Source organism: Hyperoodon ampullatus (genome assembly GCF_949752795.1).
Source record: "Hyperoodon ampullatus genome assembly, chromosome: 13".
Lineage (NCBI taxonomy): Eukaryota > Metazoa > Chordata > Mammalia > Artiodactyla > Ziphiidae > Hyperoodon > Hyperoodon ampullatus.
The window spans coordinates 12,091,266-12,116,159 of record NC_136926.1 but is presented as its reverse complement, the minus strand read 5'-3'; the positions used below and the strand labels follow the sequence as shown (position 1 = coordinate 12,116,159).

Below are 24,894 nucleotides of genomic sequence, written 5' to 3'. Positions count from 1 at the left end.
CAGGACCCCAGACTGCTCAGAAGGGGTTGTGAAGGGGCGGCCACCTCAGTGTGGACGAGCTGGGCTGTGGGCGTGGAGCCCCTGACAGAGGAAATGGGGCCTTTGAGAAAAGCCTTGGTTTCTCATGGGGACCAAGTGGCCTCATTAAATAAGGTGAGTGGAGAAGCCTCACCAAAAACCACACTGCTTCAGTTCTGTGTGTGTTCGTGCATGTAACATGTATAACGTATATGTGTTATATAGAACAGATACACACATTAGTAACATTGTATAAATAGTAATTGCTGACATTTATTGCCTGCTCACCATGTGCCTGGCCCTGTGCTAGCAGTTTACAGGCGTTCTCTCATTTAATCTTACAACGGCCCTGTGAGGGAGACCCGACCGTTCTCCTAACTTTGCAGATGAGAAACTGCAGCTCAGAGACCTCACTCACCCGAGGCCTCCCGGCCAGTAGGGGGCAAAGCTGGGCTCTGAAACCCGGTCTTGTTTAGCTCTGAAGTCTGAGCCCAAGTCAGCCCACTGCCTGTTTTGTAAATAAAGCTTTATTGGGACACAGACCTGCCCCTTCGGTCACCTAAGGCTGTGTTCATGACACTATCGAAGAGACAGTCGTTGAGACTGTCGACTTGCAAAGCTGGAAATATTTGCTCTCTGGACCTTTATAGAAAAAGTAGCTGAGCCCTGGCCTAAATAGTCACAGTGGCTGCTGTGGTTTCCAGAAAGTGCCGAGGCTAAAGGCGGCATGGAAAGGCCGGGACTTCCCCAGGCCAGCAGGGATAGGGGGCTGTGACAGGTCCCCCTGAGGCCTAGGAAGCAGCCTGTTCTTCGGAGAAGGAGGACTCTTCCCACTCAAAAGGAGTAACAGAAAGGTAAAATGCCTGGGATGAGAATTAGAGTCATCAGAGCTACACCCTAGAGCAGGACAGCCTGTGTGGCACTTGAGTGACAGGAAAGGTCAGGAGGGGAGCCTGGGAGCACAGTCCTGGGGATGAGAAGAAGAGCAGACCCTACGTCTGTGAAAAGAAAAGCTTCTGTTATCAGAATTAGCAAAGGACATGTCGCTTATGGCAGGTATGGGCACAAGGACCCTAACAGCCCACAAGGACTAATACACTCAGTATCACACTTTACACGTCAGGAATTCAATCAGTAATGACGGTTCCATTTAGGTATGGTGGGGGGTGGACTGATGTCCAGCGGAAACCAGGGAGGACCAAAGTTGACCGAAACCCCAACACTGTAAAATAGTATCGATGACCACAGCAACACAGGTGATGCTTCCTAGGCACCAGGCACAGTGCTCAGCATCCTTTTATTTCATCCTGATAACCACTCCACAAGAAAGGCCTATTAGGCCCATTTTGAAGATGGGGAAACTGAGGCTCAGAGATGTTAGCTAATAAATGGCAGAAATGAGATTCAAGCCCAGGTTTGTGTAACTCTCAATTCCGTGCCTGGCTAATGCCAGGATGCTATGGCTTCACCTTGAGAGTGGAGCTGAGTCTCCACCAGGAACCGGGGGTTAACCTTCCCTGGCAGGTTGTGTGCTTCCTGGAGACTCCCCAGGAGTGTCAGAGAGATAGAAAAGAAATTCCTTGCCAGGGATCACTGAGAAACACAGCCCAAGGGAGACACAGAAAAAGGAAAGGGTTGTCTGTACAATAGTGAAGACATGGCCCCACTATCTTGGATCATGAACTAATCTGGCCAGGAAGATGCTCCTCAAAGCCCCTGAGGACAGGGACCCTCGTTAATCATTTTTACTCTAATGGGCACTGATTGTCAGCTTCCCCAGCATTCATGTTCCATTTTTAGGCAAAATCCTCCATTTCTAAGCCCCAAAGTAAAGATCACAGCCCAGGATTAAGCCAGTAAATTTCCATCCCATTTCCCTGACCCTACCAGTTGGTTCAGAGGTGGCAATGTGGTCACGCTGGTTGACTCGGTGAATCTCAGATTAAACAATCTCATTCCTTTACTATGGACCAGAAGAGGGAAGGGGCTGAGACTTCTAAGGCCATGTCGCCACCACATGGAAAGCCGAAGAGTGAAGCCATCCTGGAGAAGAGCAAAGCTGAGAGATATGGAGTCCTGACATGAACTGAGCCCCTAGATCCAGCCAAGCCTGAAGCTCATGCAACCCCTGGGCTTTTCAGCTACATGTGCCAATAAGTTACCTTGACACTAAAAAAAAAAGCTCAAGTGTGTTTACTGTCACTTGAAACCAAGGCATATGTCCATACTACCACCATCGTACAGCAATGAAGACCTGCTTATTTTCTGATTAACAAAATAGTTTTTGGCAGTTTTGCTTGGGAGCCTGCTTCTCTGGTCAGTTAAAGCAGGACAGCCATCCATAAAATCCCAAAGACTACATCGGAGTCTAGCAACTTCAGCCCCTGCCTCAGTGAAGCCCAAACCAGCCAGCTCTACAGCTCTGGAGGGCAACAAGCAGAATCCTTTCTCCTTTGCTCTCTAGATCCTGAGTAGCTGAAGGCCCACAATGCTGGCCACAAAGTGAATGCTCAAAAATGGTACTGTCTGTTCAAAAACATTTATTTGTGCAGGAGGGGTTGTTACTAGGACAAAGGCACAATCAGACACAGGTCCTGATGACAGGGAACGGGATGCCCGTGCCGCCAGTGTGTACCTGACTGAGGATCAGGGCTCACTCCAAGAAGCACAAATGACCCCCCTGGCTCCTAGCACCAACCACTTGCCAACCGATTTTTGCTGCCACAATTCCTGGTGGGAGCAATCATAACAAAAGGTCTAAGGTTGCCCATTGCATGCTGAGCCCAAACTCTTTGTGCTAAGGCAGGAATTCCAAAATATACGGGCAGATCAGAGAAGAGGGAGTTGATAAAATCCAGCAGTAGGGGCTTCCCTGATGGCGCAGTGGTTGAGAGTCTGCCTGCCAATGCAGGGGACATGGGTTCGAGCCCTGGTCTGGGAGGATCCCACATGCCGCGGAGCAACTGGGTCCGTGAGCCACAATTACTGAGCCTGCGCGTCTGGAGCCTGTGCTCAGCAACAAGAGAGGCTGCGACAGTGGGAGGCCCGCGCACCGCAATGAAGAGTGGCCCGCGTTTGCCACAACTAGAGAAAGCCCTTGCACAGAAACGAAGACCCAACACAGCCATAAATAAATAAATAAATAAACAAATAATTTAAAAAAGAAATCCAGCAGTAGCCTCACATAAAACATACATACCTACGTGCATGCACTCCCCCAACACACACACACAGCACCAGCACCCCCGTACACACAAAACGTCATCTTTTAAATGAAGGCACTGTTTTCCTCCTCTCGGGCACTTTCAGAAGCACTTTTAGAAGCTTCAGTTTTGCAACCATCTTGGTGTAACGGAGAGAACCATTAGTTAGGCCCCAGGAGACCTAGGTTCAAACCCCAGCTCTGTAATCCTGGGCAAGTCCCTTCCACTCTCTGGCCTCAGTTTCTCCATCTGTAAAATGAGAGCTTGCACTCAGTGATTTTTGAGGCACCTACCAGTTCTGACCTCCATGATTCTAGAACAGAGGTTAAAAACTGGGAACCCCAAGACCAAATAGGACCCACAAGCCCATGGGGTTATTTAAACTGGTTCACGCATCATTGAAAGATTTTTCACTGGGTGCTTACATTTTAAAACTGGGAGTCTTCTCATAAATGTCACGGTCTCTGACCTCTTTTGAAAAAGCCAAAGATCTGGCAGCCCTGGGCCCACAAAGAGGGTCTGCACAAAGTAAAACACAACACCCCTTACATAGAAGTCCTGCCAAGACTGCACGGCCTGAGTCTAACCATGCGAAAACATCAGACAAACCCAAACTGAAGGACATTCTGTAAAGCAGCTGGTCCCTACTCTTCGAAAATATCAAAGTCACAAATGACGAGGGCTAAGGAACTGTTCCTTGACACAAGCCCTTGACACAACCGCTAAATGCGGTAGGTGACCCCATACTGAATCCTGAGCCAGAAAAAAAAAAATGCTCTAAAGGATGCTATTGAGACAAATTGCTGAAATTGGAAGATGGTTAGATGCAAGTCTTGATCAGATAAGTTTATTAAATCTGGTAACTCTGTGTGGTTATACAAGAGAGTATACAACCTAGCCTCCAGTGGTCCACCAAAAGGAGGGGGGGGAGAGAGAGAGAGAGAGAGAGAGGGAGGGAGAGAGAGAGAGAGAGAGAGAGAGAGAGGGAGGGAGGGAGAGAGAGAGAAAGAGGGAGGGAGAGAGAGAGAGGGAGAAATCAGGGCTGGGGGCGGGGGAACTGGAGAGAGGAAGCAAATGTAAAGAAACGTTAAAAACTAGCGATTCTGAGTTTAAGGGGTACAGGAATCCTCTGTATTGTTTTTGCAACTTTTCTATAAGTTTGAAACTACTTCCAAAAGAAGCTTTAAAAAAAATGACATATAACCGAGTGATGCTCAAATGTTCACATGCAAAACCCCCTGGAGGGCTGGTGGACATAGAGGATCCTAGACACTCCCCAGGGCTTCTGATGCAGTGGGTCTTGAAGGCGGAAAGTAAGAATCTGCATTTCTCACAAGCTTTCAGGTGGTGCTGTTCTGGGACACGCTTTGAGCACAACAAACTGGTACAACCTAGTTTAAATGGTGGAAGTGTCCACCAGAGGAAGCAGACACAGAAAGGGTTTTTAAAAGGCAGGATTGGGAGAGGCATGGTGCAAGGAATGAATGTTTCATTATGAAACTTGCTGTATCATTTCACTTGCTCCCAGGTGTATATATCTGAATGCCTATAAAGCACCTACACCAGCACCTGCCAGGCAAGGGCAGATGGTCAGTACGTGTTAGCGACCTGCTGGTTTCTAAATATAGCAAACATGCCAGGTGACATGGGACATGGGTGCTTCTTGTGTCTCCTGGGTGAGGGCAGTGGGAGCAGGCCTTCCGCTGGCTCATTCTTGGGGGGAAAACTCCTTCAGGATATATGAACAGGATATATGTTTTCCCCTTGGAATTGCCACCACTGTATCAGGTCAGACGCAAATTTCTCAGAATCTCTCCTGATTCTGAGATGAGAATATGGTTCAGGCAGCCGATTTTTGTCAAGACACGCACTCCTCCTGCCCCTCTTCCGGGCGGAGGGAGGGTAATGAAACTTGGTCTCAAGGATCATTAAACCACAATGTATAATCACCCCCATCCTGAGTCTCTGTACAACCCTCCCAGTGCCTGGTTTCTTGGGAGGCCACAGCTCGGCTTCATCAGTCTTTATTGCTACCTGCTGCTGCCACCCTAACAAATCAGGCTTCTGACTCAGCCTCAGGGCCCTCAACTGAGGGTCAGCTACCTGTTGCTGTGTCTCCAGGACAAAGAACAGGAGTTGCTTGGAGAAGAGATGAGAAGAGGGCACGGTGAGATGGGACAAGGTGAGGGCATGCTGTCTTTCAAACACCTGGTGAAGGACAATATTTCATAAGATCGGGGCCTCATATCAAACTCCAGCTGGTACCACTGGGGCCAAGGTGCGGATGTCCGGGTATCATCAGTCACTTGTTGGCTTCTGTAGCTGCTGCCCTGAAGTGCTCAACCTCCCACCCCCAGGCAGCTAATGAACTCCCAGAAAACTGCAGGTGGCAAAAGTCCCCCATCATTCCTAACCTTCTACCAAAGGTGTTCAGGATGACATCTTCTGGCCACGTTCTGCAGCTGCCTGGCCCCCACAGGAATGGCTACCACCTGGCACAGTGGGTCCCCTAAATATCAGCACCAGAGTCTGGCGGGGTAATAGTTTGCTAGCCAGCATGGGTGCCGATCGCTGAGCAAGCACAACGCTCTGGTGAACAAGAGGCATCCTTGGAGCAAGGCTGGCCCCCAGCATACAATCCCCCAACTAAGCAAGGGTGCCAGAGGGAAACCTTGAACAAGTTAAGCTCCCTACGTCTTGAGCAAGCAAGTTCCAGTGGAGACAGCGTTGCCATTTCACACCCCAGCACTGCAGACTGGCGGATTCAGAATGACTGCAAACTCCACCTCCTTCCTGGCCTGTGACCTTGAGCCAGTTACTTAAATCTCTCAGCCCCAGTTTCTTCATCTGTAAAATGGGGATCATAATAGTACCTACCTGATGGAGGACTGTGAAGCTTAAACAAAATAATAGAAGTAAATGGCCTCTCCTGAACTGATGATGCTTGGGACATTGTCAACACACAGTAAATGCCAACTGCTATTATTACCATCATTTTCATCATTGTTACAAGCTATCCCATCACATAATGTACAGCAATAGCTCCCCGAGCTACCCTTTATTGATATTCAGGGCTCTAAGCTCTGGCCCCTGTGCTAGGAAACTTACATGATTTCCTCATTTTGTTCTCACTACATCCTTGCCGGGTAGAAACGGGCCCACAAGGTTCAGTGATGTGCCCAAAGATATGTCAGCCACCACTTAGTTGCTACAAACCCCAAATCACTTGTGCCAGCCAGTAATGAATGATGATGGAAGTGGCATTTTTTTCATTCTGAAGAAGCTTCTTTATAGGGATCATAGAGGCTACCTGAGTCAGCTGGGATCAGAGATGCCCTCCAAGGAGCCAAAGACACACAGCTTATTGGACCAAAAATGGTCCATGGGTGGAGGGCATCCAATCAGATACCACAGGGGTAACATGGCATGCATGAAGGCAGCATGGAATAAATAAATAAAGCGAGGGTGGAGATGTAAGTCCGTGGTTCTCTACTTCTCTGGGAAACAGGTTCACTCCTGAGTCAGCATCTTCCACACTGAGCAGCAGAGTCTAATACCTTATGTTTCGTCCATAGCTAACCTTAAGAGACAGATTCCTCAGAAGCCAGGGCTCCTTCTACTTCCCTCCCTCCCCCTGTTTGTCACCCCCAGACCAAGGAAGGAGGGTGAGCCCCAAGGAGGTTAAGTGCTTCTCGCAGCCCATCCGAGGCGGCTAGGCACCCCAAGGGTCCAACACTCGGCCACTCTGCAGCTGGAATCTTCCTAATGCTGACTCCAGGCATTACCATCAGGGGTAACAAGATGCAGGACCACCACCCTTCACAGCACAGCCAGAGCCAGAGCTGACTGTGACAAATGGGCGGACAGACTCAGACTGGTAGGGACACAGCCTCAGAGGTTCCCTTGGCTGGGTCATGGGAGGAAGGCTGGCACTGGGGCCCAGAGGCAGGAAGTTCTCCTCTGCAACTCAGAGTAACATGAGATCGGGACTGTTGGAAGCATGGGGGAGCCGGTGCCAGCAGCTGTGTTCTCCCAACAGCCCTGGCCTGGAGACTCCAAAATCAGCATTCTAAGTGAGTCAAAAGATCTGCCTAGGAAAAGCCACTTTGCATACTCACTGGGTAAGCCTTAGGGTTTCTAAGCTCTGGAATGGACCTGCGTGGAGTCTCTTATTTTACAGTTGGGGAAACTGAAACCCAGATAGAGACAGGAAGACGGGATGCAGGTTAGATTTGCATTTGGATTCAAAATCAACAACATGGGCAAGATCACTCACCTTTTGGAGCCTCAGTTTCCTGATCTGTAACATGGGAACGATGATGTCTGCCTCAAAGAGTGCAGTGAATCTTAACTGTGACAGTGCAGCTGATGTGCTCAGCAGGGACAAAGGTCATACAGACAATTGGTGACAACACTGAGACTTCAGCAGAGAGAGTCTCATTTCCTGATCTGGAGCCTATTCCAACAGGCTGCCTCTGTTTCTATCATTTGTTAGGATCAAAGAAAATGGGACTGGTCCATAGGGGTCCAGCTAATATTTGGGTTAAACACTTGTTCCCCCACTGAGACTAAAATGCTATTTTTCTCCTTCCTGGGAGATCAGAGAGCAACCTCTCTGCATACAAGGACCAGGACTGTCCAAAAAGACAATAGTGCTTCTAGGGCATCTTAGTATCAGGAGCTGATTTTAATTCAGAACTTTGCTCCTGCCCACAGGCAAGCAGAGAAGCCTCTCCTCTCAGATGCAGATGGGGCAGGCATGAAAAGTGGGGAGCTATGGTGAATCCTTGCAAAACTCTTTGGCAGAAGCAGAGGTCTGAAAGTGCAAGTCTGTGGGTTGTGTTGTTGTTTTTTTTTTTTCTTTTTTTTCAGCAAGCTGGAAATGTTTCTACTCTGGCCAGAATTAAAGTGCAGGGCTATGGTCAAGCCCTCTGAGGTGGCCATGCTGACATTCACTCACGGGATGGCGATGCTTGAAGACAGATGGCTGTTGGAAGCAGCCGCCCAGCATCACGCCAAGGTAAATTCCAAGCACTCTTAGGGCCGTAAGGAAGTGGGGAGTGTGAACTGAAAGGCATTTAGCCACAGCCTCAAAATTAACCATAGAGCCAGAGGATGGAAATGCTACTAGGCTAAGGAGGCAATAAACATCAGAACAACAGCTGTCATTTATCAGGCACTTACTCTGTGCCAACTACTGTGCAGACAACTTGACAAATATGAGCTGATCTAATCTTCACAACCATCTATGACCTGAAGCTATTGTTATCCCCATTTTACAGATTAAGGAAACTGAGGCTCAGAGAGGCTCTTGACTTGCTCGAGGTTCGCACACTGCTCAAAAGTAACAGAGCTGGGACTGGAACCCAGGCAGCTCCCTCCAGGGCCATGACACCCTGCCCCACCCTGCTGTCGTTACACATCGATCGGATATGTCATCCCCTTTTTTCTCGTCCAGGCTCACCACGCAGCCCTCTGACTGCCACGCAGGCCCACCCACTGTCATGGAGTGTTTCTAGTCTCTCTGACAGTGATTTCTCTTGACAAATTGATAAATTGGCCTTCTGGTGCTGACGTGTGTCGTGAGTGCTATTTTAGTTTGCTTGATTCAGGGCCTCTACCCTCTGGGCACTGAGATAAGCCAGGCTCTGGAACTTATCCTAACTGATGTCCACACAAGTCTCTTCTGGTACCAGACCCTCCACTGATTCCTGCAGTGGACTCATGAGACACATCTGTGGCTTGTAAACTGAGTTCACGGTTCTGCCCCGGGTCAACCATCCAGCTGGGCTAAGGCAGAGGTTCTGAACCCAACAGTCTTGACACTGGACATTTGTGTTGGATGTTACGTGTGCAGTTTTCCAGGGAGAAAATTCATAGATTGCATCCAATTCTTAAAGGGCCCATGGCCTCCCTAAAAATAGTTTTAAAACCCTTATGTAAAGGTAAAGAATAGAACCCCACATTTAGAGACAGGTATCCCACTGGATATTTGAGGAACTTGGTTATCAAATCAGGCATGATAGATAAGCTTGTATACTCTGGAGTGAGAAAGAATCAGATTCAAATCCTGACTCAACTACTCCATAGCTGTGTGACTTTAGGCAATTCTTTGATGTCCCTGGGCCTCAGTTTCTTCATCTATACCATGAGAATAATCCATCTGTACCAATGATTATTGCAAGAACTAAATGATGTCACACATGTGGGTGAGTAGCACATACTGGTGCTCAGTAAACATCACTTATCATTTATCAGAGCATCAACATGTGGACACAGTCTGGCTGTATTAAGGGCAAGGGGTTATTTCCTACAAATTCTAGCACACCCTCCTCTTCCTGAGTTCCCAGGCAATAAAGTTTTTGTCTTGGCTGGCGGACTGGCTGGGCTTTTTTCAGGGGCTCCCCTCTGACCACACCTGTGCCTGTTCAGCAAAAGGGGCCTCTAGGCAGAGAAGATTAAACGCCTTCTGAGACCTCAGCTCTTGATCACCAGAAAGTTCCATTTCTTCTCCCAGGAATAACCACTTTGTTGCAAAATTCATGGGAGCAGAATGTAAGCCACTCCAGGCCATGCTCAGCCCAGTTTGAACCCAAATCCATCTTTGAGATGTAAAGGTTATGCGCATTGACCCGCGGTGGTGGAGAAAATTACGAAATTGAATCAGAGATGCCTTATCCACAGTGGCCAGGAAAAACCCTGTGACCAGACTGCTGAGAAGCAGAGGAGAGAAAAAGGCTGATGTTTCCTTTAATGCCCTGCGTGCTTGCTTCCCGCTGTCATCCCTACACACCTGCAGGCCTAAAAAGAGGAGGCACATGGGACCAATGACAACAGCCTCCCAATGATGCCCCCTTCTCTCCGAAACCATCCCCAGGGGCATAAGTGCCGCAGGTGGAGGCGGCAGGAGGACTACGGATGAGGCGTGTTCCGCGCGCATTTCCCGAGTATTTTCGCGGAAGGAAAAGAAGAGGGCGCGCCCCGGGCGCGGAGGGCAGCAGGTGCAGCTGCTGGGCACTTACTTGAGGAGAAGTTGGCCTCGGAGTGGACGGGAGGGGTGGAGGGCAGGAAGGTCGCGTGTCCCACGAAGAAGGAGCGGAGCGAGCGCTCGGACAGCAGCGGGGAGCGCTGCTGGGAGGGGATATTCTCACAGCTGCCCACGCTGCTGTGGATCTTGAGGTTCAACGGCTTGCTTTTCTTCTTGGCTCTGAAAGGGAGACGGAAAAAAGAAGAGAGGGAAATGTATCCCTAAGCACACACAGTGAGAGCAGGGGGACCCAATCTCCTTAGCGTGGCACCCAGTAACCACTCCCCACCTTCATCTGGCCCTGCCACCCTCTCCGGCTCCCTCCCACTGGGCTCCAGCCACATATTTTGTGCTGCTTCTCACCTCCAACCCTTGCCTTATCCTCTTCCCACGGCCTGGGAAACCCTCCCCTTCTTTGTCGGGTCAAGGCCCCATATGTTTTTTTACAACTCTGGTGTCCTCTCCTCCAGGAAGCCTTCCTTGACACCCCAGTCCATCCCAACCAGGGTTGAGTGCTCTTCCTACAGGAAGCCTTCCCTGATCCTCCCCCTTTCCTCCTAGCTTGGGTTGGTGTTCCTCCTCCATCCTCCTAAAATATTCTCTATATATCTCTGTGGCTGCACTTTCCTATATTTTCCAAATTTGTTCTTTTAGGCTCTGTCTCCCAAGTGGACTGAGGGTCTTTGAGGCCAGTGACTCTGTATTGTTCGTTTCTCCATCTTTGGTAACCAGCACGGAGCCTGGCACACAGTAGGTGCTCACGAAATGTTCATTAAATGATCGATCTGGATGAAGACGGCCACTCATAACGCTGCATTTTAATTCTCCATCTTCCAGGCCTGACTGTGAGCTCCCTGAGGGTCGGAACCTGTGGTTTTTGTTGTTGGAGCTCCCAGCCTCTAGCTCGGCCCCAGCTGAATAGAATGTACCTCTTGGGCTGGTTCTGAAACATTTCTCCCCTTCCCCAAGAGTTTAGGTGATCAGCTGAAGAGAGTTTGGTCCAAAATTAATCTCACCGCCTTCCCCCCAACCCCCAACTCCCCCAGTGCCCTGTTCAGGTGTGGCCAGGAGTTGGGCGCCCTCTTGTGGCCAAAACAAACCTGCCTCGCAAATGTTCACAGATCCGGATGCAGGGCCCAGGAAGGGGTGTTCATTTAAGACTAGAAGCCTCCCACACAGGCAGCCTAAAAGTCACCCTCTCCAGGAGGTCTGCTGCCCCTCAGCTTTAAGGAGTTCAAGTGTGCCTGCAGAGTTGCCCCCCGCAGCGCCTGCGCGGGCATCCCTGCTCCTCGTCCCCGCGGGGGTCTGCAAGCAAGGCCCAGGAAGGCACCTCCTGCTAGAGCAGCACGCGCTGGCCGGCTCACCCCGAACCGAACCGTGGCTGCAGAAGAGCAGGCAGCGGGGGTGGCGGCATTTCATTCCACACGAGCGTCCAGTGGTGGAGAGTCACAAAGGCGTCTACACAGAGGGAGTGCAATGTAGGGGTTACACTTGCAGGCTTTGGGGTCAGGGAGTCTGGAGCCTGGGTCCTGACTGTGACCTCAGGAAAGTGATCTCACCTATTCGTGCCTCAGTGTCCTCACCTGGACGATGGGGGAAACCACAGCACCTACCTAAGAAGGATGGATGACGACGCTACGGGATCACGTGCTTGGCACGGGGCCCAGCACAGAATGAGGGTTCAGGCGACCTGATGTGAACGTCACTAGGACCAGGTTAAAGTGGCTGTCTGTATAGCAGGGGCTTAACCTTGAAGAAGCCAAAAACTGAAGCCAAGCCATGTTTTTCACCTGAAACATCCAGCAGCTCCCTCAACCCACCACGACCCTTGGCAGATTAAGAGGATGCAGTCAAACCCTGCAGCAACAGGTACCATGATGATCTCCCAAACACAGATGGCAGCCTTGAGGCACCGGGCCACTAAGTGATGAGGCCAGGTCCCTTGAACAAGAAGAACCAAGTCTATATGTAAAACAGATCACTAATAAGGACCTACTGTAGAGCACAGGGAACTCTTCTCAATACTCCGTAATGACCTATATGGGAAAGGAATCTAAAAAAGAGTGGACGTATGTATATGTGTAACTGATTCACTTTGCTGTACAGCAGAAAATAACACAACACTGTAAATCAACTATACTTCAATTTTTTTAAAATAAAATAAAATAAAAAGAAGAAGCAAGTCTAACCCAGCACAGGTGTAATAGTAGCTCAATGCTGCTTCACTCATGGCCACAGAGGGAGCAGAAAAGGGGTGTGTATAAATAAATGTTAGTTGGACAGATGGATGGATGGATGGATGGATGGATGGGTGGGTGGATAGAGGGGAAAAGGGTGAAAAGTGGAAGGATGGAATGAATGAAGGACAGAGAGGATGAGAAGATGAAAGAATGGGAGGGAAAATGGATAGAATGAAAGAGAGAATGAGAAGATGGAAGGATGGGGAAGGGGAGGATGGATGGAAGAATGGATGGATGGAGGGATGGATGGATGGAAGGGTGAAAAGGTCAAAGGATGAAAGGGTGATGGATGGATGGATGTAGTGAAGGAGGAGGGGATGGTAGGATGGAAAGATGGATAGAAAGAAGGGAGGAAGAGAGGACAGGAAGAAGAGAAAGTGGGAGGATGAATGGCTATTTAATCCGAGAAAGCGGAAGGAAATTCTCTATCGCTTCCCACCCACCAAGGAAGTCTTTGTAGACAGGATGTAGGATTCACCTTTACCATCTGTGCTCATTACCCAGACATGCTTGGAGGGGAAAACAGACACAATCGACTGTGTCTGGTGACTGTGACTGTGACTAAAATTTAGTGGATATTTTTCAGTATATCCTGTAGATGCAGTTAAAAAGAACATCCTCTCCATGATCTTCACAGGATATTAGATATCTATTACATAAATGTATTTTTCTGGAAATGGGGCCAATTCTGGGGAAAGCAGCAAAATGAAACACTGGCACGGGCAGCTCCATCCTCTGGGGCTGTATCAGCACTGGGTGGACATGCCGCTTTCTGGAAGGGCTCTCTGACATGGCTGGACCACAAACTGGGCCTAGGAAAATGTGCTTGTTTTACCAGGGACAGCAAAGGCCTAGTCCAATGTTGGCCTCTAGAAAGGTTCTTCCAACCTTCCTGACTTGCATAGCATATTTGAACGAAAAGGATCCTGAGAATTCTCACCTCTTCACATTGGTTCGTTACTTTCCATCTCCAGCCCACAGGTCTGGACCAAGCCACCTTCCTCCCTCACCTAAACTACTGCTGCTACTGCCTCTTAAAATCCTAATCCCACTTTTGTTTCCCTTTGCTTTGTTTTTTTTGTATTGAGGTAAAATTCACATAAAGTTAGCCATTTTAAAGTGAACAACTCAGTAGCATTAAGTATTCACAATGCTGTGCAAACACTACCTCTATTTAGCACCCCAAATATTTTCCTCATCCCAAAAGAAAACCCTCTACCCATGAAACCATTACTCTCCATTCCCCTTGGCTACAGCCCCTGGCAATCACTAATGTTTTCTGTCTCTAAGGATTTGCCTATTCCAGGTATTTCATATAAATGGAATGAATCATCCAATATGTGACCTTTTGCGTCTGGCTTCTTTCACTTAGTGTCATGTTTTTGAGGTTCATCCATGTTGTAGCATGTATCAAAACATCATTCCTTTTAATGGCTGAATAACACCATCTGACTTTTAATTCTTTACAATGTATTTTCTACCCAGCAGTTAAAGTGATGTTTAAAAATGGTACATTGTATCAGGTCACCCTCAGCTTAAAAACTTCCAAAGGTTTTCCATTGTTCTCCCTTCCCATGGCTTACAAAAGCTTCATAGTACCCTCAACACCCTCTCTCCAACTTCTTTACCGTCACCTTGTCACGCTCTGACTCTGGTCATCTCCCTGGTCCTTGACCACACCAAGTTGTCATCCACCTCAGGGCCTTTGCACATGCTGTCCCTCTGCCTGGGGCGCTATTCCTCATCCTGTTAGTGGAGACCTACTCACCTTTAGGCATCACTTCCTTAGAAACTCTGTCCCCAATGCTCAGAACTAGTCAGATCTCTAGGCTACATGTGCTCCTAGCCTATGTGAATTCTGCATTTACTTATGTGGTTACTGAATGTCTGTCTCCCCCATGGCCTGTGTTCCCCACACACATGGGAAGAATGTGTATCCCCAGCACCTAACACAAAGCAGGCACGCCACAGTGGCAGAGCCAAGATCAGATGCCGGGTCCACAGACTCCCAACCACGTCCATGTACCCCAGCTCAGGCTAGGACCTGACATCCTCCATCTTGGGGTGGGGGGGTGGCGCGGGGAATTCTAAAGGACTGTGTCCCAGTTTTGATCTGTGAGTCAGGAGGACTGTTTATCAGCATCTTCCCAGTTAATTCTCAAATATGGGCTCCTTGAGGGCGGAGATGCATCTTATTTCTTTCGCCAGCCTCTGGCCACCTCTGTCTGGATCTGGCAGACAGCTCTATACTCATAAGTCTCCTGATCGATGCCCATTTGCCAGCTAGCCTCTCAGAGCCTTATCACAAAGGTTGCCAGGGGAAGTCCCAGACTGATGCTTAGGCTTTGCACCGTTTCCTCTCCCCAAAGTCTGCTGGATTTTGAGCTAAGCCGAGCCGCTGGCTCACACGGCCCCTCAGCTTCCTCAAGTGTGGGGTTGTATCCCTTTGCACTTGAAAGCCTTCACCAGCCAAACCCCTCAGCACAGCATTAATGGGGTCTGGGGCATCTGGCCCTGCCGACTGGCAGGAAATGACAGGGCTGGGAACAGGCAGGCTCCTCACAGGCATGGCAGGAGGACAGGCACAAACACACATTCTCACACACCACCCTGGGCAGCAAAGTGCTAATCCAGTAGCCATTTCCCCAAACAGGAAAAAAATGCCTGCTGGTCTAACCCAGAGCTGCGTGAGCTGCCCCTCCCTCTCAAACTGGGCCATTTAAATCCTTTGCAGTTGGCCTGATCTGATTACCCAAGAGGAGGTCTCCAGGAAAGACCCTTTCAAAGCCAAAGAATAACACCAGTTCTTGGGTGAGACGGGGTGGAGGTGAGGGGAGTACTTAGGGACCCTCGGCTCAGCTGCTCGAGCCTGGGGAAGGAGGAGGTTTGGAAAAGCCTAACATTGGGAGGATGTTTATTGAGAATCCATTGTGGTCCTTGGCCACAGGCAACAACCCTCATTTCTGGCTTAAGCATGCCCAGAGCATGGCAAGAATCAACAGGGGCCCTGGCAAAAAAAGGAGCACTGATGAGTCAGTCAGACAACAGAAGCTGCATTTCCCCAGGTGTGGAGGAACATGCAATGCTTTTAGATGAGACGTGGATGCCATTTTTGTATTTTAAAAGTTGAGTATCGCAGTATACTCATTTATTTGACTAATGCATGACAATGAAAAAGAGGAAACTACTGCTATACTACAATATGGCTGAGTCTCAAAAATACAGTGTTGGGCCAAAAAAGCCAGCCACAAAACATTTCTATGTTGTATGAGTCCATTACTATTCCATTTACACTGAGTTCAAGAACAGGCAAAACTAATCTATGGTGAGAGACCCCAGAAGAGTGATTTTCTTTGGGGAGGTTACTGACTGGAAGGGGAACCAAGAATCCTTCTGGGGGCTGGACATGTCCTCTGTTTTGACTGGGTGACCGTCACCTGGGTGGATTGATAAATAAAAATGCATCAAACTGTACACAAAAATTGTGCACTTTACTTCTGAATTAAACTTATGCCTTACAAAAAGTTTTTTAAAACAACAGTAAAAAAAAACCAAACAACCCAATTAAAAAGTGAGATTAAAATGAAAAGATTTGGGCTTCCCTGGTGGCGCAGTGGTGGAGAGTCCGCCTGCCGATGCAGGGGACGCGGGTTCGTGCCCCGGTCCGGGAAGATCCCACATGCCATGGAGCGGCTGGGCCCGTGAGCCATGGCCGCTGAGCCTGCGCGTCTGGAGCCTGTGCTCCTCAACGGGAGAGGCCACAACAGTGAGAGGCCCGTGTACCGCAAAGAAAAAAAAAATGAAAAGATTTGAATCGACATTTCTCCAAAGAAGATATACAAATGACCAACAAGCCCATAAAAAGATGTTGAGCATTACTAGCCATTAGGGAAACGCAAATCAAAACCACAATGAGCTGCCACTTCACACCCACTAAGATGTCCATAATCAAGAAGTCAAAAAATAATAAGTGGTGGTGAGGATGTGGAGAAATTGGAACTCTTTTCCATTGCTGGTGGGAATGTGCTGCAGCCACTGTGGAAAACAGTCTGATGGTTCATTCCTCAACAAGTTAAACATGGAATTACTATCTGACCCAGCAATTCTACTCCTAGATATATACCTAAAAGAATTGAGAACAGGTGTTCAAACAAAAACTGTACACGATGTTTACAGCAGCATCATTCACAATAAACAAAAGGTGGAAACAACTCCCATGTCCATCAAAAAATGAATGGATAAACCAATTGTGGTCTATCCAGACAATGGAATATTATTCACTATTATGAAGTACTGATTCATGCTACAATGTAGGTGAACCTCAAAAACATGAGCTAAGTGAAAAAAACCACATGCAAAGGCCACATATGACGATTCCATTTATATGAAATATCCAGAATAGGCAAATCTATAGAGACAAAAAGCAGATTAGTGGTTGCCCAGGGCTGGGGGCAGAAAGGGGAATGGGAAATGACTGTTTAATGGGTCTGGGGTTTCCATTTGAGGTGATGGAAAAGTTTTAGAACTGGATAGTGGTGACAGTTGCACAAGATTATAAATGTACTTAATGCCATTGAATTGTACACTTTAAAATGGTAAATTTTATAGGATGGATAAACAAGAAGGTCCTACTGTATAGTACAGGGAACTATATTCAATATCCTGTGATAAACCATCATGGAAAAATATATAAAAAAGAATATATATGTATAACTGAGTCATTTTGTTATACAGCAAAAATTAAACACAACATTGTAAATCAATTATACTTCAATAAAATTTAAAATAAAAATGGTAAATTTTATGCTATGTGTATCTTACTATAATTAGAAAAAAATAATAGCAATAAAAAATAATAGCGATACAGGAAGCATATTTCTCCCCCTTCCTAGCTGTGTGACCTTCATCAAGTCACTTAACCTCTCTGAGCATCAATGTCCTCACCTGTAAAAATGCCTAATGATGCCTCTACCTCACAGGGCTGTAGGAAGCTCCAATGAAATAATGGACTTCAATGCCTCACAGAGTACCTGGCACCTGAGCTAGGGAGCTCTTCTCACATTTGTCCCTTGCCAAGAAATTTCTTTTCCTCTAGACACAGACTGAGGCTCCTTATAGGCAAAGTCTGTCCCATGTGGAAGTAGGTCAGGACTCAAGATCAAAAGAAGATGGATAAGTATCCATGAAGAGGACCAAAGAACTCCTCTTTACCCTGGACTTCTTGCCTCGGGAGAAGCACATGAAGGTCTGAGGACCACACTGACCCATCTCTGGGGTGATGACACCAGACAGGGGAGGCGTGAACCTTCCTGGAAGAAGGGCAGTTACAAAAGGATTTTCCAAGGCATCCAGAGAAAAGGCTCAGCGAGGAATGCTTGCTCAAGGCAGCCCTTTCCCTCCACTGTGTTCTTCCTAGGACCCCTCTAGGCTCTCACCATCAGTGCCTATTATATGCGAAGGGAATCCCTTGGCACCACTCAGATTAATTTTATCACTAAAAGAAGAGAAATACCCACTGCCTCTGACAGAGTAGTCACTAGGGAATGGACTTGAGACTGGTTACTTTATGAAATTCTTATTCTACTGGTATATGAATTTCCTCATTTGCTCTCTAGAATATTCTAGAACTAGAATATAAGCCCCATCTCAATCTTGTTCACCAATGTGAATGCCTGACACATAGTGCCCCCGAAATTATATTCTGGATGAATGCACAAGTTAATATTATCACCAAGCCTCATGGGCAGTTCCATTTTACAGATGAAGTAACTGAGTCCAGAGAGCACCAGGATTCAAACTCAATTTGTCCAAAGCTGGAGCCCAGATCCCCACAACTACATGTGACACCGTCCCAGTCCAGCACCAGGGAGGCGGTTTTCCCCAAAGCTCAGGATCCTGGACCCAGACATCTTCGTCATGTACTAGAAGTTAGGATTCAAGGGTTCTCTAAAGGAGACACATGTGGGTTCCTTCCCACCTCAGTCACACAGAGATCTGGACTGGGGAACAGATTCTTGCAAAAACCAAAGCAGAGTTTCCCCAAAGTATAAAACAGCACTGCTAAGGTGCCAGAGAAGAGATGCCGCCTGCCTCTGTCCCACCAAGCCCAGCTCCCAAGACACAGGATCTGGCTTGGGAGGAAGATGGTTCCCAGGTCATGGAATCTGGTTTGGGGGTAAATGTGGCTCTTAGGAGTGATCCAAGTAACCTCCAAGGGACCTCTGAAGTGTGCAGGCTGGTTTTCTGTGGATGAGGACAGCAGACAATACAATAATGTGCTCATCAAGGCCTGGGAGTCAAACAGTCCTGGATGGAGGTCCCACTCCCCCTGTGCAAGCTGTGTGGTCTTGGGCAAGTTGCTTCCCCATTCTGAGACTTTCTCCTTGTTTTTCAAAGGCTATCACCAAGGTGTGGAAAGGATCACACGAGATAAAAGGGATCTGTGAGGCGTGAGGCCAGGCACCATCCTCTTGGTATGAATCTGTATTGTTTCCAGTCAATTTCCTACTTCATGAGGGCACGTGATGTCAACTCTGTTTTCCTTGTCTCTTCTTACCTCGAATGAGCTCTACTTCAGCTCCTCCATGCCTTCACTCTCCTAGAACCCTATCATATCTTCTCTCTGGCACATCCTTAAAGGCTCGGCTCGAGGATGACCAGCTCTGAGCCCTCCAGAACCATCTGCCTCTATGTTGCCATCAACAGCTCAGCACGTGCATCTGTGTCATGCCCTGAGCACTCACTGCAGTCCAGACACCAGCCCTGCACACACAGTAACTCATGTGATCCTCCCCACAGCCCTGTGGAGAAGGTTCTACGGTCATACCCATTTTACAGATGGGAAAACTGAAGCTCACAGAGATGATATGGCACTTGGTTGCAAATTCAGCACAGGCCACCCAAGCACACTCTAAGTGCAATGCACTGTGTTAGACACCACGGGGCATAAAAAGGAGCCCAACTTCTGTTCTCAGCAGCCCCACCTTGTGTATCACTTCTGCACCAGTACAGACCTGGCCAGAAAACAGGAGTGTGTTCCACACCTGCTTTATGGCTGTGGGTATCTCACCAAAGCACAGCAGGAACCTCAAATTCAGGTGTGACCCACCAGAAATCGTCTTTCACTGGAAGTAGGTCATCCAGGCTGCCTTGTACCCTGGCTGGGTGTGCAAAATGTAAGAAACCCTGAGTTATGCCTGGGGCATTGTTCTCCTTTTGTACTCTGGAAGCTGCCTGCTGGTCTAAACTGGGCAGAGCCAGCCAGCTTCTTCTAGTCCAGAGGTTGACAAACTATGGGCCAAAGGTGGGCCAAATCCAGCTCTCAGCCTGTTCTTGTAAATAAAGTTTTATTGGAACGCAGCCATGCCCATTCATTACACATTGTCTGTTAATTCTTTAGCTTGACAACTGCAGAGTTAGTTGCAGCACAGACTGTATGGCCCACAAAGGGGCCCTTTACCGAAAAAGTTTGCCAATCCCTGTTCTAGACTCCCTGTCCACAGATGTTAATCACACACAAAAAATAAAATTAAAAAATCCTGACAAGAACCAGAGTCTGCTTGGGATTTATTTTCCCTCAAGTGACAGCGTCTCTCTTGACCTTTGCATCTAAATAATGAACACTCTGCCTTCCTACTCCCTTCTCTCCCTGTGGCCCAGTCATGGTGGCCTGAATCATCCAGGGTCAGGCAATGGCCACATCCCTGAGTGGTAAGACTAAAGCCGTTTGCCTAAATCTGTGTTGTTCTATACAGTAGCCATAGCCACACGTGGCTACTAAAATTTAAATTCAGTAAGATAAAATTTTAAATTCTGTTCATCAGTCTCAAATTGCCACAATTTAAATGCCCAAAAGCCACATGTGGCTGCTGGCTACCATGTTGGACACAGCAGATACAACACATTTCCATCATCACTGAAACTTCTTCTGGACTCTGCTGCTCTAAACAACCCTGTTCCCGGCATTACAGGGTGAGGTGATCACTGTTCTGCTATCAGAGCATCTGCTCCGTCCCATCTCTCTCTCCTCTCTGATTTTCACCCTTCCTCTCCCAACAGTAAAATTAACTGCTTCGCAAAAAGACTGGAAATAGCTAAAACATGCATCATAGGGGGCTGGTCCATTAAATGGTATTAAATGGTAACTCCATTTGATGGAGCTGTGTAGGGATTTAAAAGAATCGGGATCGCGAGAACACCAATGTTTATTATTAAGTGAAGGAAAAGGCAAAACAATGTAGACAATTAGGTGCAGATCATTACTGTTTGATTCCACTTATATGACATACCTAGAATAGCCAAATTCATAGAGTCAGAGCGTACAGTGGTCGATGCCAGGGGCCGGGAGGTGAGGGTGGGGTGGGGAGGGGGAATGGGGAGTTAGTGTTTAATGGGCACAGTTTCAGTTTAGGAAGGTGAAAAATTCGGGAGATGGATGATGGTGAGAGCAGCACAGCAATGTGGGCGTCCTTAGCACCACTGAACTGTACAGTTAAATATGGCTAGGATAATATGGTTTATATTATGTGACTTTTACCACAATAAAGAAACATTAAAAAATAATAAATAAATAAACAATGTATACAGTATGACCTCATTTGTGTCTTTAAAAGATACATATTAGGACTTCCCTGGTGGCGCAGTGGTTAAGAATCCACCTGCCAATGCAGGGGACACGGGTTCGAGCCCTGGTCCGGGAAGATCGCACATGCCACGGAGCAACTAAGCCCGTGCGCCACAACTACTGAGCCTGCGCTCTAGAGCCTGTGAGCCACACCTACTGAAGCCCACGCACCTAGAGCCGTGCTCCGCAACAAGAGAAGCCACCGCAATGAGAAGCCCGCGCACCACAACGAAGAGCAGCCCCCGCTCGCCGCAACTAGAGAAAGCCCGCGCGCAGCAACGAAGACCCAATGCAACCATAAATAAATAAATAAAAATTTTTAATTAAAAAAAAGATACATATTAATGAAAAACATGAATCCAATAAATACTCCTAGAACAACGAGGTGCTGGACTCTAGCAATGAAGGAGGGAGACAAGAACCACGCTTTCCCTGGACTGGTACCCCGGTGAGGGTACAGACAAACAAATGAAACAATAAGGGAATACTGGTTAATAATAAGAGCTACATGGAGAATTAGAATCAGAGGATGTAGTGACTGGGTGGTAGCGCCTCTCTGGAGACATGGCATCTAGGCTGAGATCTGCATGTCGAGGAGAAGCCAGCCTTACAAAGATCTAGAAGGAGAGGGGACCAGGCAGTGAGGGAAGGTCAAGGCCAGGGCAGGTCACCTCACAGGGAGGGAGGAGAAGAGAGACAGTGGGGCCACTGTGAGGAGAGGGGGTTTGCTTGTGAGAGCGATGGGAACCTGCTGGAGAGGTTGAAGAAGGAAGGTGATGAACTCTGATTCTGTTCTTAAGAGATGGCTCTGCCCAGTGAGTAGAGAGTTGACCCGTGGTGGAAGCAAGAATGGGATGAGGGGATCCGGACAGGAGGCTGTTGGAGGCCCCCAGGCAAAAGATGGTGGCACCTTGGACCAAGGTCTCAGTCACGGAGGTGGAGGGAGAGGAGGTATTTGGGACTCAGCTCTCCCGGGACTTGCTGGCCAATTCACCGTGAGGAAGGCGAGAGGAAGAGATGGGAGATGCTTCCTAAGTCGGTGCGTCATAGGGACCCCCAGTCTTAGATGGATACACTCACGTCTAAGGTTATAGGAGAGGCAGTTGGCAGCCCGGGATTTCCAGAGTAGGTACTTTGTTACTTTTAGACATTCCTTTGCCTTTTGAACTTAGTAACAGGAGTATTCTTTTATAATACTAAAAGATAATCTTTAAATGGCATACTGTATTTTTTGCTTGAATTTCTCCTCTTTGTTTTATGGAAATGAAAAAAAAAACCCTCTAGAAAACAGAGGTATGGGCATGGAATACTGTGCTCAATTGTTACTTAATATTTCAATGATGTTTCATTATTTTTTCAAATTTTAAATTGAAGATCAAATTTGAGATGGGTTTTTGTTTCCCAAATGGCTGGTACCAGTCAACTGGTAACTGGTATCTCAGATTTAGTCGACAGATATTAAAATGTGGTAGTTTATAGATTCCTAGAAATTAAACATATATATGTTTAATTATACAATATTATGTTTTTATATAATATTAATATATATAATATTATATAAATTGTATGGATGGTATGTATTTGTATATTATATATTATACAAAATTAAACATATATGTTTATACTCTATATTTTTGTATTTTATATGATATATAATTAAACATATATGTATACTTTTATATCTTTATATATTACATATGATATAAAACTAAACATATATGCATACTTTTGTATCTTTATATATTATATATAATTAAATGAATACATTATAGTATATATAATTAAATGAATATAATTAAATGAACTAATGTATTCATTTAATTATATATAATATATACAATAATATATACAAACGTATAATATATATACAAACATATATATACAAATATATACAAACATATATATATAAATATGCACCTGAAAAACATAAAATGTCTTAAGCACAGATACATAGTATTTTTTTTTTAAGGTTAAACTTTGCTCAGTAACAGATCAGCTCTCAATATCCAACAGACTTTCTACTAAGATTTGATTTCGGGAAAGAGCAAACTGTCCTCATACACACATTCCCCTCCCATTGACTAAGACACGCTTCAGATCCGGGCTGAGTACAGGAGACAAAAAAATGATCAGGAGAGGAAAGGAAAGATGTTCCAGTTGCAGAGGTCAGCAAACTTCCGGTAAACAGCCAGAGAGTAAATATCTTTGGTTTCACAAGCCCTATGCTCTCTGTTGCAATTACTCAAATCTGCCCTTGTAGCGCAAGCTCAGTCACAGACAACAGGTGAGTGAATGGGCAGGGCATGTTCCAATAAAGCTATCCATATAAATAGGCCCTGGGCCAAATGTGGGCCGCAGCTTGCCCACCCCTGTCCTAGTAGGGTCTGGACTTACCTGAAGGTAGGAAAATTGAAACAAAACAGCCCTTTGGTTTGTTTCACCCTTGAATCCCACTTCCCATCGCGTGGCTCACCCCAAGAGCTTGCCACCCTGCCACCTGGACTTTATTTGGTGTTTTTCCTTTCTTCATCCTGACCCCACCCCTCCTGGGTTTAGCTGGGTCTTGTCATAGATCCTAGACATTTCTTCAAGCTCCAGCCACAGTTTTGGAATACACATCTGTTTTTCTAATTATTTGATGAACGTGGACCTGTCCCACCCATTTGGAAGCACCAGAAGGACAGCGAGACAGGGATCGTGTCTGACTTGCTCTTTGTGGATCCCCAGGGCCCAGTACGGGGCCTGGCATATAGTAAGAGCTCAATTAATGAAATGAATGTCTGAAAGTCCAAGTGAGCCCACTGTCTCATCACCTGAATGTTCGGGGGCTCCTCCTGAAAGTGAGTCGGGGGCAGGGGTAGCCTTCCAGTGTTCCCACTTTGCCTTGATGCCAGGGGTGGGGGGGCACCAGGCTGGCACCCACCCTATATATTTATTTCTAATCAGAGGTATTTGTTGCATGGGGTGGCTGTGGGAGTAGTTAGCCTGCAGGAAAGGTAAGAGCCCGAATTAGCCACTGGTGGGGGGCAGGGTTTGAGTTCCACTACTCATGGGACTGCTGATGTCAGCACTAAGATTGGTCTCGCTGAGATGCTGCGGGTCAGACGCTGTGTTCCGTACACATTATCTCATTGGACTTGGAACAATTATTACCCGCATTTTGCAGTGAAGGTAACTGGGGCTCTCCACAGCTAATGTACCCAAGACACAACTCAATAAAGGCTCAGAGTGTGATCACAGATTTGACTGACTTCAAAGCCAATTCCTAATTGCTTTGTCAATTCCACTGTAAGAGCTGACGGTATATATTCCCATTTTACAGCAGTGCCTGTGCAGACCTGGAGCTGTCCAAGTTGTTGATTTCAGGGCTGGCCAGGGACAACCAGTTTTACACTTGCAAACTGGGCATCTTGCTGGTCTCGGCCAGTTTCTGACCTGGACACGGACAACACTGCTTCTGCCCCACGGAATAATCCAGAAGCCCATGGCTCCCTCTCCAGCCTCCCCCACCCCATCTGAGCTCACCCAGACAGCCATCCTCAATTCTGCCTTCCAGGCCTGATCTGTGCCGGCATCCAGGCCCACTGATTTTCCTGTATCCCTGTGATTAGGAACTAATCTTATATTTTTGTTCCCAAACCCATAAATCAGTTACAGACCAAATATTTACACAGGCCATCATTTCCGACCAAACCAAGGCTCATGACAGCCCTCATTATTAAAAAGGATGACTGATTTTAGGCAGAGATTTCACAGGCATGTGGCTGGATGTTTTCTTTTAGG

The 24,894-nt window shown here is 47.2% G+C and overlaps 1 protein-coding gene across 1 annotated transcript in view; it reads right to left on the bottom strand.

The window, feature by feature from the left end:
* The window catches only part of KSR2 (kinase suppressor of ras 2), a gene marked incomplete at both ends in the record, with an annotated part of 396,922 nt that overhangs the window by 154,824 nt on the left and 217,204 nt on the right, over positions 1-24,894 (bottom strand). The window contains one exon of the mRNA XM_079718072.1: positions 10,244-10,428. Within this exon, the coding sequence (XP_079574198.1) occupies positions 10,244-10,428 (185 nt within the window). The remainder of the gene's footprint in view (positions 1-10,243; positions 10,429-24,894) is intronic.